The sequence below is a fragment of the Procambarus clarkii genome, chromosome 33 (genome assembly GCF_040958095.1).
Source record: "Procambarus clarkii isolate CNS0578487 chromosome 33, FALCON_Pclarkii_2.0, whole genome shotgun sequence".
Taxonomy (NCBI): Eukaryota; Metazoa; Arthropoda; class Malacostraca; order Decapoda; family Cambaridae; genus Procambarus; species Procambarus clarkii.
Genome location: NC_091182.1, coordinates 31,667,701 through 31,685,200, shown reverse-complemented (window position 1 = coordinate 31,685,200; position 17,500 = coordinate 31,667,701). Strand labels below are relative to the sequence as shown.

Sequence of the window (17,500 nt, the reverse complement as noted above, 5' to 3'; positions counted from 1 at the left end):
TTGTGAATATTTTAGTTTATGCACTTATTTAAAAAGTCAATATTGACTATAAGAAAGTGCGAGAACGGGTTGCCTAATAAAATGTTAGTATTTATAGCAACAATGTGGTCGAACGTGCAAAACATGAACCGTTAGAGACTACAATGTTCGCGTTTTGTACAAGTACATTTGTACAGGGCACGACAAAAGTTAGTAAAAACCCAAACTGAAACATTCCTAGGCCTAGTGCAGCACATAGAATGTACTCTATTAGCTCTAAAATAACGTATATTAAGGATGGCTTAGACAGGTTTGGATCGATTAGGATCTATAGTCAATCCAATATTTTTTAGTTTCAATTAGACTAACTCGGTCTACACACACAATGTTAAGTTAGTTAACAAATGGAATGCATTAGGAAGTCATGTGGTGGAGGCTGACTCCATACACAGTTTCAAATGTAGATATGACAGAGCCCAGTAGGCTTAGGAATCTGTACACCAGTTGATTGACAGTTGAGAGGCGGGACCAAAGAACCAGAGCTCAACCCCCGCAAACACAATTAAGTGAGTACACACACACACACACACACACACACACACACATGACATCGCAAGCAAGGCAAAGACTCAGCCTAAATTGTTGCATAGCCACATTAGGAGAAAAACAACAGTAAAGGAACAGGTTATGAGATTAAGGATAGGGGCGGAAGGATTCACTACAAATGACAAGGAAGTGTGTGAGGAATTGAATAAGAAATTCCAGGAGGTCTTCACCTTAGAGCAAGGAGAAATTCCAGAGGTAAGTGAGGGAATAGCTAACCAGGAACCACTGGAAGAGTTTGAGATTACCAGTGGGGAAGTAAGGAAGTGTTTACTAGAGTTGGACGTGACGAAGGCTATAGGCCCAGATGGAATCTCCCCTTGGGTTCTAAAGGAAGGAGCAAGAGAACTGAGCCTACCACTCTCCATAGTGTATAACAAATCACTGGCAACAGGGGAACTGCCAGATATTTGGAAAGCACCTAACGTACTCCCGATATACAAGAAAGGGGATAGACAGGAGGCACTGAACTACAGGCCAGTGTCCCTAACCTGCATACCATGCAAGCTGATGGAGAAGATTGTGCGAAAAAAACTAGTGGAGCATCTGGAGCGAAGGAACTTTGTAACACAGCATCAACATGGGTTCAGGGATGGCAGGTCCTGCCTCACAGGGTTACTTGAATTCTACGACCAGGCAACAAAAATAAGGCAAGAAAGAGAAGGGTGGGCAGACTGCATATTTTTGGATTGTCAGAAAGCCTTTGATACAGTGCCACACAAGAGGCTAGTGCGAAAGTTGGAGATGCAGGCTGGAGTGAGAGGGAAGGTACTCCGGTGGATAGAGGAGTACCTAAGCAACAGGAGACAACGAGTCTGTGTGAGGGGTGAGGTCTCAGATTGGCGAGACGTCACAAGTGGAGTCCCGCAGGGGTCAGTCCTTGGACCTATACTGTTTCTGGTATATGTAAATGATCTCCCAGAGGGTATAGATTCGTTCCTCTCAATGTTTGCCGACGATGCAAAAATTATGAGGAGGATTGAAACAGAGGATGATAGTAGGAGGCTACAAGATGACCTGGATAGACTGAGTGAATGGTCCAACAAATGGCTGTTGAAGTTCAACCCGAGTAAATGCAAAGTAATGAAACTAGGCAGTGGAAACAGGAGGCCAGGCACAGGATACAGAATAGGAGATGAAGTACTTAATGAAACAGACAGAGAGAAAGATCTAGGAGTTGATATCACACCAAACCTGTCTCCTGAAGCCCACATAAAGAGAATAACGTCTGCGGCATATGCGAGGCTGGCTAACATCAGAACGGCGTTCAGGAACCTGTGTAAGGAATCATTCAGAATCTTGTACACCACATATGTAAGACCAATCCTGGAGTATGTGGCCCCAGCATGGAGCCCGTACCTTGTCAAGCACAAGACGAAGCTGGAAAAAGTCCAAAGGTATGCTACTAGACTAGTCCCAGAACTAAGAGGCATGAGTTATGAGGAAAGGCTGCGGGAAATGCACCTCACGACACTGGAAGACAGAAGAGTAAGGGGGGACATGATCACAACCTACAAAATCCTCAGGGGAATCGACCGGGTAAACAAGGATGAACTATTCCACACTGGTGGGACGCGAACAAGGGGACACAGGTGGAAGCTGAGTACCCAAATGAGCCACAGAGACGTTAGAAAGAACTTTTTCAGTGTCAGAGTAGTTAGTAAATGGAATGCATTAGGAAGTGATGTGGTGGAGGCTGACTCCATACACAGTTTCAAATGTAGATATGATAGAGCCCAATAGGCTCAGGAATCTGTACACCAGTTGATTGACGGTTGAGAGGCGGGACCAAAGAGCCAGAGCTCAACCCCCGCAAGCACAATTAGGTGAGTACACACTACAAAACAGCTCCTTTACTCACAATGCTCACTCACAACTTACTCACCTCGTAAATACTTAAAAAAAACAATTAAAATTGTATAAATAATTTAACTCGTGTAGTCCACCAGCAACTTTTTGGAGAGTTTCAACTTTTTATTTCACGGGAGAGAGACGAGCAGGACTCCAATACAGCAACTCTAACTGTACTTGAACCAGAGCGAACTTTGTCCGGTATCATTTGACTCCGCTTTTCTCACTCGTGTCTGCGGGGGTGGAGCAGTCTATCGAGGGCAGTGGGGTGGGGGGGCCATGAGACATTGGGGGAAGGGAAGGTGATATGTCTTAGTCTAGTTCATTTATTATGCACCTGATACCCATCCTGTGAGTGGTAGTGTTGACAAACACAGACACGTACACGTACGTACACACACACACACACACACACACACACACACACACACGGAAAACAACACATAATACCTAGTAACGTTGGCAACGTTGCCAGCCGTCAAGTTGTTTACCAGGCTTCCTGGGAATAGAACTGTCAAAACTAATCCAGCCTAACTGACCGTTAACCTTACCAAGTTTATCGTCGTTGTTGTCATTGTTGTTTTAGATTCAGCTACTGGGAACAAAAATTCCAAGTAGCACGGGCTATGGCGAGCCCGGAATGGACTTTCCTGGCACAGGAGCGGGGGGCTGTAACTGGTAAAGAGGCAAGTTTATCATAAGAGTATTAACTACCTAACCACCAAAAGACGCGAGGAAAACTATTGGCAGACGACTACTCTGAAACTGAACACTAAACTCAACACTCGGCCGAGCGGACAGCACGCTGGACTTGTGATCCTGGGTTCGATCCCAGGCGCCGGCGAGAAACAATGGGCAGAGTTTCTTTCATCCTATGCCCCTGTTACCTAGCAGTAAAATAGGTACCTGGGTGTTAGTCAGCTGTCACGGGTTGCTTCCTGGGGGTGGGGGCCTGGTCGAGGACCGGGCCGCGGGGACACTAAAGCCCCGAAATCATCTCAAGATAACCATGAGAACACCAGCTGAAGGAACACCGGTATCACCACAAAGGGGCTGGTGTTGTCATAGAACATGGTAGTTGTGAAGGTGGTGGTTCACAACATGTAAGTCACTGACTACAAAACTCTACACAAGTCAGTGTTTAGACATACAGTCCACCTGGCCATGTTCCAGGCTGTGACTCTCCACGTGCGTCTATCACTTGAGCCTGTAAACTTTCCCTAACTACTCAACGTTACCCAAACACCTAACCTAACCTAACCTAACCTAACCTAACCTAACCTAACCTAGCCTAGACCATACATAAACTCACAATATATAACATTAATTCCCGTACCGCTCCTGTGCCAGTTAAGGCCACTACGGGCTCACCATAGCCTGAGCTATTTGCCCCGCTCCTGTGCCAGGTAAGTTACGGGCTCACTATAGTCCGTGCTACTTGGAACTTGTTCCGAGTAGCTTAATCTATAACAACAATATTAATTTGCATGTCAGAAAAAAAACACTTATTCCACTGAACGGAAGATTCATCCTGTCAGTTGGATAGAACTGGACAAGTCAAAAACTGGACACGGTAAATACTAAGTATAGTGCTAGGGACTGGAAGGATGGGTCGACCAGGTACTCACCAGGACGCCTCCTGCCTCGCCATCTTCACCTACCTGCAATTAAACGTGAAATTACTGCTATAATACTCTCAAGGAACAGTTAAACCCTAGTCTCTCTATAACTAATATGCATACAATTTTCCACATCCAAAAAATACAAGTTGCACAGTTTTCCAATTTGCTATGAAACCTTCTTCCCCTACATCTCAGAAAAGCAAAAATAGAAAAAAAGGGTTTGTTCTTTTCTAATTAGAGCTCTGATTCACGCCACCATGGAGGTCAAGTTCTTTAATGAACAAATCCACAAGGGCCGTGACGAGGATTCGAACCTGCGTCCGAGAGCATCCCATATTAAAGCTGCGTCTGGGATGCTCTCGGACGCAGGTTCGAATCCTCGTCACGGCCCTTGTGGATTTATTCATTTGATGCATCACGCAATTGTGATTTCTGTGTGTAGTGTAGTTAAAGTCTTCCCCCCCCCCCCAGGCCAAAACAACACACAAAACAACCCCTGGTCAAAACATAGGAGGCCTGGTCGACGACCGGGCCGCGGGGACGCTAAGCCCCGGAAGCACCTCAAGGTAACCCCCCCCCCATGGCAGACACATTATAATATGTAAACTAAATCCAACAAATAATTAGGTTCTTCAAAATACAAAGACCTGAGCATTGGTCCTGCTACGTTCACCTGCCTTCCTGATAGGGATTCATTAGACTATTATTGTACTGTCACTGCATGTCAGCCTCAAACGTGTTCGCGTAGTCTCGTAAGCTCCCACAATCCCCCCCCCCTTACAGCATCCTACACCACAACACACACCCCCTACACCCCCCCCCCCACACACACACACAGGTGTGTATTAGGTGAGTACACACACACACACACCTACACACACACACACACACCTACACACACACACACACACCTACACACACACACACACACACACCTACACACACACACACACACACACACCTACACACACACACACACACACACCTACACACACACACACCTACACACACATTTAGAAAATTGTGCGCCGTCTTAGTGACGGAACACATTGCTCAAGCCTGGCATTCTATGAATATATTTATCCTCCTGCCCGTCTAGGTTAACTGTTGTGTCTGGCCTGGGGACCCGCCTCAAGACCCACTACACACACCCACGAAGTTCCATTCCTTGTTTTCTATTAATTTTAAATATTTTACTTAAAATGTTTAGACAAGTGAAGAAAAGGTCCCAATTCCTTGCACTGCTGCACTTTACTAATATGCACGAAGTGATTCAAACTTAGGCCTATATAAAAAGAAAATTATTAAGTCTTCAAAATTTGAGGCATTTTTTGAGGACTAATTGATGATTACACAATATATCGCCAGAATTTTGCCATGAATATATCTTAAAATTCTGATCACATATTAGGATAAAAATATATTTGATTAAATAATAACATTTTCGGTGTCTTCATCACCGATAGTAACTAGATTGTTTTCTAAAAGAAGTGCCGGACCAGTTGGGCTGTGGTGGGTATGTGGATCTGCAGGCCGCTCCAAGCAACAGCCTGATGGACCAAGCTCTCACAAGTCAGCCGGACTTGGGGAATAGAATTACTCCCAGAACCTCTTCAAGCAGGTAGTACAGGGTGTAGCATTACCTGGTGGACGTTTTGTGCTACTGAACATTTCGCCCTGTATGACTAACCATCTTGAGTTATCTTGAGATAATTTCGGGGTTTTAGTGTCCCCACGGCCCGGTCCTCGACCAGGCCTCCACCCCCAGGAAGCAGCCCGTGACAGCTGACTAACACCCAGGTAGCTATTTTACTGCTAGGTAACAGGGGCATAGGATGAAAGAAACTCCATTGTTTCTCGCCGGCACCCGGGATCGAATCGGGACCACAGGATCACAAGTCCAGTGTTCTGTCCGCTCGGCCGACCGGCTCCCACCATCCTGCGAGATGGGGACTTAGTATCACTGCTACCTTATTCACTCTTGTGTTGATGATATCCTCATAATGCACCCAGAGTCTGCCAGTGCAGACTACTGATCACATGCCTCTGTATGACTAACCATCCTGTGTGATGGGGATTTTTTAGCATCACATAGCTAGCTTTTTGACACACTGTACTGCCCTTCATATAGTCTAGGGCAGCTGCACAAATGCAAATGTACCTAAATGTGTTAAAACAATTAAAAAATCGTAGAAGCTATGAGTATTTACTTACAATTGCTCAATATGTGTTTCCATATCCACTTATGTTGTACCTTATATCAATTTAAAATAGGTCATCTTCGTCCACCATCGATAGGTATGCTATCGGGAGCCGGTCGGCCGAGCGGACAGCACGCTGGACTAGTGATCCTGTGGTCCCGGGTTCGATCCCGGGCGCCAGCGAGAAACAATGGGCAGAGTTTCTTTCACCCTATGTCCCTGTTACCTAGGAGTAAAATAGGTATCTGGGTGTTAGTCAGCTGTCACGGGCTGCTTCCTGGGGGTGGAGGCCTGGTCGAGGACCGGGCCGCGGGGACACTAAAACCCCGAAATCATCTCAAGATAACCTCAAGAAGATGCTTCTTCCTCAGTGTCAGTGGCTGCTGGTGTAATTAAGGGGGTTTTAATAGTTTATTTTCTATCACATACGTGGTCATTTATTTCTTAAATGCTAGCTCGCATTGACACGTTTGTATCTGTTCTTTACGGACAGGGAGAGAGTTGTGTATCATAGCTCTTTTGTGAGGAGGGGTGTGCTAGTAGGGGTGGGTGTGCAGGCGGGTGTAGGGGGATGTGCAGGCGGGTGTAGGGGGGGATGTGCAGGCGGGTGTAGGGGGGGATGTGCAGGCGGGTGTAGGGGGGGATGTGCAGGCGGGTGTAGGGGGGGATGTGCAGGCGGGTGTAGGGGGGGATGTGCAGGCGGGTGTAGGGGGCGATGTGCAGGCGGGTGTAGGGGGCGATGTGCAGGCGGGTGTAGGGGGGGATGTGCAGGCGGGTGTAGGGGGGGATGTGCAGGCGGGTGTAGGGGGCGATGTGCAGGCGGGTGTAGGGGGGGATGTGCAGGCGGGTGTAGGGGGGGTTGTGCAGGCGGGTGTAGGGGGGGATGTGCAGGCGGGTGTAGGGGGGGATGTGCAGGCGGGTGTAGGGGGGGATGTGCAGGCGGGTGTAGGGGGGGGATGTGCAGGTGGGTGTAGGGGGGGATGTGCAGGCGGGTGTAGGGGGGATGTGCAGGCGGGTGTAGGGGGGATGTGCAGGCGGGTGTAGGGGGGATGTGCAGGCGGGTGTAGGGGGGATGTGCAGGCGGGTGTAGGGGGGATGTGCAGGCGGGTGTAGGGGGGATGTGCAGGCGGGTGTAGGGGGGATGTGCAGGCGGGTGTAGGGGGATGTGCAGGCGGGTGTAGGGGGGATGTGCAGGCGGGTGTAGGGGGGATGTGCAGGCGGGTGTAGGGGGGGATGTGCAGGCGGGTGTAGGGGGGATGTGCAGGCGGGTGTAGGGGGGATGTGCAGGCGGGTGTAGGGGGGATGTGCAGGCGGGTGTAGGGGGGATGTGCAGGCGGGTGTAGGGGGGATGTGCAGGCGGGTGTAGGGGGGATGTGCAGGCGGGTGTAGGGGGATGTGCAGGCGGGTGTAGGGGGGATGTGCAGGCGGGTGTAGGGGGGATGTGCAGGCGGGTGTAGGGGGGATGTGCAGGCGGGTGTAGGGGGGATGTGCAGGCGGGTGTAGGGGGGATGTGCAGGCGGGTGTAGGGGGGATGTGCAGGCGGGTGTAGGGGGGATGTGCAGGCGGGTGTAGGGGGGATGTGCAGGCGGGTGTAGGGGGGATGTGCAGGCGGGTGTAGGGGGGATGTTCAGGCGAGCGAGTGTGTGGGGGGGATGTTAGTGTAAGGGAGCGAGTGGGTGGTTGTGCAGGTGTGCGCGCGCGCCTAGTGGCAGCGAATGAGGGCGTGAACACAGCCTTGTGTCTGGGGACTGACGTAGCAGCACCTCTGGCAACTAGCATCCCTCCTACGTGCCTCTCCACCAACCACAACCCCTTGATCACCATTTTAAAACCACCACAATCACCTTCTGTGATTGTGGTGAATTCAACAAACCACCGCACTATACGTCTAACTGCGATCTCTAACCATGTCCATGCAGGACATGAGCAAATGTAAATGTATGCTAGTTACCGTTGTAAATGTATGGTCACGTCTGAGGTAGAACAAAAAGTACAAACAAAACCCCCACCAGCATCAACCACCACCACAGCTCCTTACAAGAGTAAGGGGAGAGGACCCACCAGCCACAATAGACTTGTTGTTCACGCAAAATGAGGCAGGTCACTACTAGCAACATGAAGTAGCTAACGCTGGACATGACAAAGATAACGTTGGACAAGGACAAAGATAGCGTTGGACATGGACAAAGATTACGCTGGACATGGACAAAGATAGCGTTGGATAAGGACAAAGATAGCATTGGACATGGACAAAAATTACGCTGGACATGGACAAAGATTACGCTGGACATGGACAAAGATAGCGTTGGATAAGGACAAAGATTACGCTGGACATGGACAAAGATTACGCTGGACATGGACAAAGATAGCGTTGGACATGGACAAAGATTACGCTGGACATGGACAAAGATAGCGTTGGATAAGGACAAAGATAGCGCTGGACATGGACAAAGATAACGTTGTACAGCTACTTTAAATTAAAAACAAGACCAGAAGGCCTAGATGGATAAGCACCTCCAAACGATACCTGATCAACCAGGCTGTGACTCATACGTCAGGCTGCGAGCAGCCGCCTCTAACAGCCTGGTTGATCAGTCCAGCAACCAGGAGGCCTGGTCGACGACCGGGCCGCGGGGACGCTAAGCCCCGGAAGCACCTCAAGGTAACCTCAAGGTAAGGTACAAGCTGGAAAATCAAATGAGTAGACACGTAGGCCTTGCGAAATACTCGAACCTAGTATGGGTAATATATCAACCCTGACTCTAGAATAGTATATCGTATTTTGACTTATAAATCCCCCCCCCACCCCCAAGGGCTAAAAACTGATGTACTAAATTGACGTGATGTCCCGTTTTCTATTCGTGGGTTCTCGGGCTGGTTAGGTTCGACGTTTAGTGACGTTTTGAACGCTCGAGAGGACAGGGTTGGGTTATCAAGTGAAATGCATTGAAAAAGAAATAGTCGTGGAGGAATCCTCCAATCCACAACTTCTAAAGCAATCCAACAATATCCGAACGTCGTTTTTTTAAGTGCCTAGTACAAAGGATTAGATGTAGGGAGGGGGAGGGGGGGGGTTATCCGTAGCTCGCTCGAACTTACGTTCTCGAGGTCACTGCTAGGTAAACACTAGTATTGCTTCTGTAACTACTTGTACAACTGTTACAACAACACATCAGTAACTACTAGAGCAGATACCAACGACCATTACCGCTACCAACCACCCCATGCGTCAACGCAAAGTTTCAACTCCACAGAATGGCAAGATATGCTTCCCTTCCATTAGACTGATTAGAGCTATCGAGGAAAGTATTCCACATCTATCGCAGCCTAATTTACTTAATCAACTTGATTTAACCTTAACAATATAAATGTCCCTCATCCGTCTTCTCTGTTCCTTATCTACCCTAATACTTCTACCCCGTCCCCCCACCCTTCCTCTCTCTGTCTCTCTCTCTGTCTCTCTCTCTCTCTCTCTCTCTGTCTCTCTGTCTCTCTGTCTCTCTGTCTCTCTGTCTCTCTGTCTCTCTGTCTCTCTGTCTCTCTGTCTCTTTGTCTCTTTGTCTCTTTGTCTCTCTGTCTCTCTGTCTCTCTCTCTCTCTGTCTCTCTCTCTCTCTGTCTCTCTCTCTCTGTCTCTCTCTGTCTCTCTCTCTCTGTCTCTCTCTCTCTGTCTCTCTCTCTCTGTCTCTCTCTCTCTGTCTCTCTCTCTCTGTCTCTCTCTGTCTCTCTCTCTCTGTCTCTCTCTCTCTGTCTCTCTCTCTCTGTCTCTCTCTCTCTGTCTCTCTCTCTCTGTCTCTCTCTCTCTGTCTCTCTCTCTCTCTCTCTCTGTCTCTCTCTGTCTCTCTCTCTCTCTCAGTTTTACTCCTTAATTTACTTGAAATTATATCACAAAACTAATTCGATTAATCACCCCTGAAGACAACCACCTTTTGTTCTGTTAAAATGACTTTTATACACAATTCTTCTCCCATAAAGTGTTACAAATACAACTAATTGAACAATGTCTTCCCGCACTTAGTGGGCCAGTCAGAGGAGGCTTAGGGCCCGCGCAGGCATATCCCTGAAAAAAAAAAAACTTCCCACACTTGACTCTGAAATTGGGAAACTGACTTATAAGCCTACCGAGATGTCTCCACGTCCTCACTCATACAGCGTAACACAACAACATTATCAGCTGTATTTAACGCACTAAATGTGCGTTCTGTAGCCTCAACAACATTGTCAGCTGTATCTAACGCACTAAATGTGGGTTCTGTAGCCTCAACAACATTATCAGCTGTATCTAACGCACTAAATGTGCGTTCTGTAGCCTCAACAACATTATCAGCTGTATCTAACGCACTAAATGTGCGTTCTGTAGCCTCAACAACATTATCAGCTGTATTTAACGCACTAAATGTGCGTTCTGTAGCCTCAACAACATTGTCAGCTGTATCTAACGCACTAAATGTGCGTTCTGTAGCCTCAACAACATTGTCAGCTGTATTTAACGCACTAAATGTGCGTTCTGTAGCCTCAACAACATTGTCAGCTGTATTTAACGCACTAAATGTGCGTTCTGTAGCCTCAACAACATTGTCAGCTGTATTTAACGCACTAAATGTGCGTTCTGTAGCCTCAACAACATTATCAGCTGTATCTAACGCACTAAATGTGCGTTCTGTAGCCTCAACAACATTGTCAGCTGTATTTAACGCACTAAATGTGCGTTCTGTAGCCTCAACAACATTGTCAGCTGTATTTAACGCACTAAATGTGCGTTCTGTAGCCTCAACAACATTGTCAGCTGTATTTAACGCACTAAATGTGCGTTCTGTAGCCTCAACAACATTGTCAGCTGTATTTAACGCACTAAATGTGCGTTCTGTAGCCTCAACAACATTGTCAGCTGTATTTAACGCACTAAATGTGCGTTCTGTAGCCTCAACAACATTGTCAGCTGTATTTAACGCACTAAATGTGCGTTCTGTAGCCTCAACAACATTGTCAGCTGTATCTAACGCACTAAATGTGCGTTCTGTAGCCTCAACAACATTGTCAGCTGTATTTAACGCACTAAATGTGCGTTCTGTAGCCTCAACAACATTATCAGCTGTATCTAACGCACTAAATGTGCGTTCTGTAGCCTCAACAACATTGTCAGCTGTATTTAACGCACTAAATGTGCGTTCTGTAGCCTCAACAACATTGTCAGCTGTATTTAACGCACTAAATGTGCGTTCTGTAGCCTCAACAACATTGTCAGCTGTATTTAACGCACTAAATGTGCGTTCTGTAGCCTCAACAACATTGTCAGCTGTATTTAACGCACTAAATGTGCGTTCTGTAGCCTCAACAACATTATCAGCTGTATCTAACGCACTAAATGTGCGTTCTGTAGCCTCAACAACATTATCAGCTGTATCTAACGCACTAAATGTGCGTTCTGTAGCCTCAACAACATTGTCAGCTGTATTTAACGCACTAAATGTGCGTTCTGTAGCCTCAACAACATTGTCAGCTGTATTTAACGCACTAAATGTGCGTTCTGTAGCCTCAACAACATTGTCAGCTGTATTTAACGCACTAAGTGTGCGTTAAATGTAGTTGTAATGTAGCCTCAACAACATTATCAGCTGTATCTAACGCACTAAATGTGCGTTCTGTAGCCTCAACAACATTATCAGCTGTATCTAACGCACTAAATGTGCGTTCTGTAGCCTCAACAACATTGTCAGCTGTATCTAACGCACTAAATGTGCGTTCTGTAGCCTCAACAACATTGTCAGCTGTATTTAACGCACTAAATGTGCGTTCTGTAGCCTCAACAACATTGTCAGCTGTATCTAACGCACTAAATGTGCGTTCTGTAGCCTCAACAACATTGTCAGCTGTATCTAACGCACTAAATGTGCGTTCTGTAGCCTCAACAACATTATCAGCTGTATTTAACGCACTAAATGTGCGTTCTGTAGCCTCAACAACATTATCAGCTGTATCTAACGCACTAAATGTGCGTTCTGTAGCCTCATGGTAAATTATTCCTGCTTTCTTATTACTATTTTTTTTTACTATAAACACAAGGAAAGTCAAATATGGACAAAAAATAGAATAGTTTATTAGGACTAATGAGGTTTTGTCAGTTGAAAACCCATAATTCTCTGGCAATTAATTACAAGTAAATTGTAATTACTGTGGTCAAATTGGAATAGCATTTTCATAATTTGATGAAATTAACCGTCAAAATTAACCGTTTCTTAACCGTCAAAAGGACGGGGTGATTAGACGCAGGTGCTCACAGTCTGCCATAAGAGTCACAGCCCAGTTGATCAGGAATCCTTTGGAAATTTATGGACAAGTTTCATTAATGCACTCAAAACTTACCCTTTCTTTACTAAATATATTTATGCACAATGTAGTCAATTTATCCCACAATTAAAAACTGCCTAATTTCAACAGTTTCATTATAAGAAGTTGTGTATATCTTTAAAGATTCAAGGTAATGTAAAGAGGTATTCTAAAGATATACATTAGAAAATAAGCCCTAAATCAGGAGAAATATTGAGATGTCTCCTAGGGTAATGGGAGGGGGGGGGGGGTCGTCCGCTGGATGGAATGGACTTGGTCTGAGGACGGGTTGGTGTGTAAAAATGGCAGGCAAACAAGAATTTGTTCAGAAAAAAAGATGACCTACCGGGTATTACTAATAACAGAAACACTACTAGTTGTTGAAACTGTTTCCTGTATATATGTGTGCAGGATGCCACCACCACCAGGGTGCTTACCCACACCAATCAATACCTGGCCTAAGTACCTATTTACTGCTGGAGAACGAAGGCGGTGAGCGTGAGGAGACTGAGCCATTCGCCTCGCCCTACACACTGGTTAGGTTAGGTTAGGTTAGGCTAGGCTAGGCTAGAACCCCGTCCATTTTCTCCCCCACCTCCAATGACACAATCATCATCATACACACAGAAATCACAATAGCGTGATGCATCTAATGAACAAATCCACAAAGGCCGCGACGAGGATTCGAACCTACGTCCGAGAGCATCCCAGACTCTGCCTTAATGATGTGAATCCTCGTCACGGCCCTTGTGGATTTGTTCAACCATCATCTTCACCATAAATGTTGTAAATGATTGGGTTAGATGCCAAGATTTCTTAAAAGTGTGGCACTGAAGCCAACCCCATCTGACCTATGACATTCCTCTACCCCACATGCATCATGCATGAAAGTTGGCTGAGGCTAGATCTGGTATCAAACTATGAAGAGATATTGTAGTATTTATTAGCTGTTTTGTGCAATTAGTGCCCAACCAACGTTGTTATTTGTACCTAGGATTACCGTATCTTTTTGTAATTGTTTATCACATAGTGACTACTAACTCATCACTTATTGTAGTTACTTAAATACTGATTAAGCTTAGAGCCTTACCAAACAGCTTTGGATCTTGCTGGCATAAAGTAAAGTCACCTGTAACCACCCACAGATCTGTATGAAATCTATGTTGTTAAAGAAACATAGAAATTGTTACAAGTAATGTCATTGGTGCCGTCTATCATCTACCCTTTAGAAGACAGGCAGTAAAATATTTTTTCAGTAGTAGGCTGGACTCTAGGGTCTGAGGCCTATAGAATTGCTACTAAGGCACTTTTTTAATTTTCAACGACTTCGTATTCCATGATGGACGACTGGACAAGGAAACTGTCTTGGCCACAGTAGCCTAAAGATATCATGTGATCGTCAGATCAATAAGGCACGTGAGAAACAACAGTGTAAGATACTGTTAAGTATAATGTCCTGTTAATTATTACTCTGCCTTAAATATCACCTTTTGGCGACAAACATCACCAGCATGAAATCCACACTTTGTAAAGCATAAAGCCAAAAATTGAAAAAGTTCAAAGGTTTGTAACAAGATTGGTGCCAGAGCTAAGAGGTCTAAGCTACGAACATGGGCTAATGGAACTAAAGCTCTCAACCCTAGAGAACAGAAGGAGCAGAGGGACGGACATGATCACAACTTTCAAGATACTGAGGAGAATAGATAAGGTGGATAAGAATAAGACACTTATGATTGAGATAAAGCAAGACAAGAGGACACAGGAGGATGCTGGAATTGCAAATGAGCCGACCGGATGTAAGAAAGTGCTCGTACCCTGTACGGGCAGTTAACAAGTGGGATGCTCTAAAAAGTAGTAGTTATGGAAGCCACCTCCATCCACAACTCTAATGCCCAATTCGACAAAAAAAAATTGTTAGTCAGAGTAGTTGAAACGCAACAGGAACAAGATTAGTAGTTGGTGCATAAAGATCTAGTCCTCCCTCACTCGTATACACTGATAAACATGTACAACCATTATCACCACAAACCATGAAACATGGAAACTGATAACATTAAAAAATATAAATTTATGACCGCAATAACAATTCGGGAGCCCACTCGGACCTTGGCTACACACAAGAATATAATTACACGAACAGGAAGCCCTTCCGGCAAGTGACTGAACAACCAGCCAAAAATTAATTCGCCACTAAATTCGACGTACGACGGACTCTGCCATCTCCGAGAAATTTATTCCATTACATGTAGGCCAAATGCAAGACCTGTAGTCCACCCTTTCCTGATGAGAGGGAGAGAGAGAGAACATTTCAACACACTTCCGTACCTGTAGTGAGGAAGGGAAGTGGGGGGCGGAAGGTTGAAGAACGAGAGGGAGAGAGGGAGGAAAGGAGAGAGGGAGGAAGGGAGAGAGGGAGAGAGGGAGAGAGGAAAGGAGAGTCACAGTGAGAAAGTGAGCGTTCAAACTATACCTGCAACACAGTTTACAGAAAAAAAACGGTGACGGAGAGCCCACCGCCACACGCTTCCCAGACCTCTCACACCACCTGAGCCCGGTGAACGCCCAGAACGCCGCTGTTGGAAACACAACACCGCCATCCATGACAACTTTACCAGAAACAACAACAGGCCGTCTTCAGCAACGGAGATGACGACGTCGACGTCTTCAGCAACGGAGATGACGACGTCGACGTCTTTAGCGATGATGCCCAAGGGACACCCCCCTTACATTAAAAGTTTACACACGCCTAGAGTATAGCATTTATTATATATGCTATACTAAAGGCCTATTACACAGGCCTATATTTGTTTTCTGACCAGTTTCAAGAAATTTTTGCAATGAAAGCACAGCCTATGCCACAGACGCTTCCCATTGCGGCTACTGAAGCAATTATCGAATTTTTGTGTATTCAGCCCGTTCTCCCGAGCGATCCCAACGTCACTTAACTGTGGTGCTAAAATTCGCCCGAACCTAACCAACCCGAGGACCCACAAATAGAAAACGGGATCATGTCAATTTCGCGAGCCGCTACTATTTGGTTTTCTTCAGTTTCTGGTCTTAGGGGATATACGTCAAAATGTGAGGGTAGTATTAGAAGGACAGGTCGATATTACGAGAAGGACGGGTCGATACTACCAGAAGGACGGGTCGATACTACCAGAAGGACGGGTCGATACTACCAGAAGGACGGGTCGATACTACCAGAAGGACGGGTCGATACTACCAGAAGGACGGGTCGATACTACCAGAAGGACGGGTCGATACTACCAGAAGGACGGGTCGATACTACCAGAAGGACGGGTCGATACTACCAGAAGGACGGGTCGATATTACCAGAAGGACGGGTCGATATTACTAGAAGAACGGGTCGATACTACCAGAAGGACGGGTCGATATTACTAGAAGAACGGGTCGATATTACTAGATAGGGTCGACCCGGTACCCAGGTCGACCTAGTGCTTAGGTCGACTCGGTATCAACCCACTGCCAAAAAAAAAAAAATCCAAGAAAATGACGATAAATGATAATTAAAGCGATAAATTTCAGAGCAGCAGCATCGCAACATGTCAACACGGCCTGTTTGAACGATATAGTAATATTTTTTTAATGATATAGTAATATTTTTTTAAAATGGTTGACTTGGTTCCATATTTGCCATCAACTTTATGGGGGACGCCATGGGGTTCAGTCACGTTTTAATGGGAGCAATGAGGCCTACCCCAACTAGCCTTTGCTACCCCCCCCCCGGCCTCCTATCCAATCCTTCCTTGCGGTTATTTTGCGTTGATTTCCGGAGATCAACGTCTCCGCGGCCCGGTCTCTGACCAGGCCTCCTAGGTCTGGCCAACCAGGCTGTTGGACCAAGATACTGGAATTATTGTGCAAAGTTGGATGAGGATACTGTCAAGCATCTGCCATCTATCAGTCAAATATCCAAGACACTTATCGATATAGATATAAACTTTTTATAGATAGATATATATACATATATAAACAATTCGCATAACAGCTGCTCTACCAATGAAAGAAGGCGTCTAAAAGTCATAAACAAACTATTTTTTACATTTTTTTAGATACAAAACCCGTATTGATTTGCTATACCTGGTGGAAAAAAAGCGAAGTTTATAATACAAAAGACAAAATAGCCAAAAAGCCGCTCTTGTCGCTTGGCGTATTTCTCAAATCAGGCGCTACAATACAATATGGCTGTTTTCAGATCGAAAACACAAGCTACAAACTACAAAAATACAATGGCGCTTGGCTTGTATTTTCGATCTGAAAACAGCCGTAACTGGGGTCAAACCCCCCACCGGAGCTGACCAGTATTTGTCAGTACATCATCACGAAGACTGAGTACACGCGTAACTTGATTCCCGAAGCTCAACAGACTGCTGACTTCTTGGCTGTCTCTAATAAAAGTGAGTGAGTGTGTGTGTGAGTGTGTGTGTGAGTGTGTGTGTGTGTGTGTGTGTGTGTGGGGGGGGGGGGGTCAGGTTGTTTAGTAATTGCTGCCTACATGGTCATATATACGCAAGACGACAACCTGAAGTATATCAATTAACCCTTAACAAATTCAATTGGGTTTCTAATATATATATATATATATATATATATATATATATATATATATATATATATATATATATATATATATATATATATATATATATATATATATATAATTTATATTGAGGTAAATATTGAGGTGGCCTTGTGGTTAAATTGTGGTGGTCCCGGGGATCACCGTCCCCGCGGCCCGGTCTCTTACCAGGCCTCCAAGAGTCGGTAGGTGGTCAATCAGGTTATTAGACGCCGCTGCTTGGCCCACAGCCCGGTTGATCAGGACTGAACAAAAGCCAAACTGTATTAGTATTATTTTGATGGCATTCTTGCCACATAGACCCAGGCACAGAAGGCAA

At 45.7% G+C, this 17,500-nt stretch overlaps 2 protein-coding genes across 5 annotated transcripts in view; one reads left to right on the top strand and one right to left on the bottom strand.

Moving 5' to 3' along the window:
* LOC123765293 (uncharacterized protein CG43867) overlaps nt 1-17,500 on the top strand; it is a 1,137,736-nt gene that overhangs the window by 93,783 nt on the left and 1,026,453 nt on the right. The gene's annotated exons all lie outside the window — the stretch shown is intronic.
* LOC138370786 (extracellular matrix-binding protein EbhA-like) overlaps nt 10,373-17,500 on the bottom strand; it is a 66,285-nt gene continuing 59,157 nt past the window's right edge. Inside the window, exons 2-3 of the mRNA XM_069335388.1 lie at nt 11,936-12,304; nt 10,373-11,805 (exon numbers count right to left, since the gene is read on the bottom strand). Of these exons, the coding sequence (XP_069191489.1) occupies nt 10,373-11,805; nt 11,936-12,304 (1,802 nt within the window). The remainder of the gene's footprint in view (nt 11,806-11,935; nt 12,305-17,500) is intronic.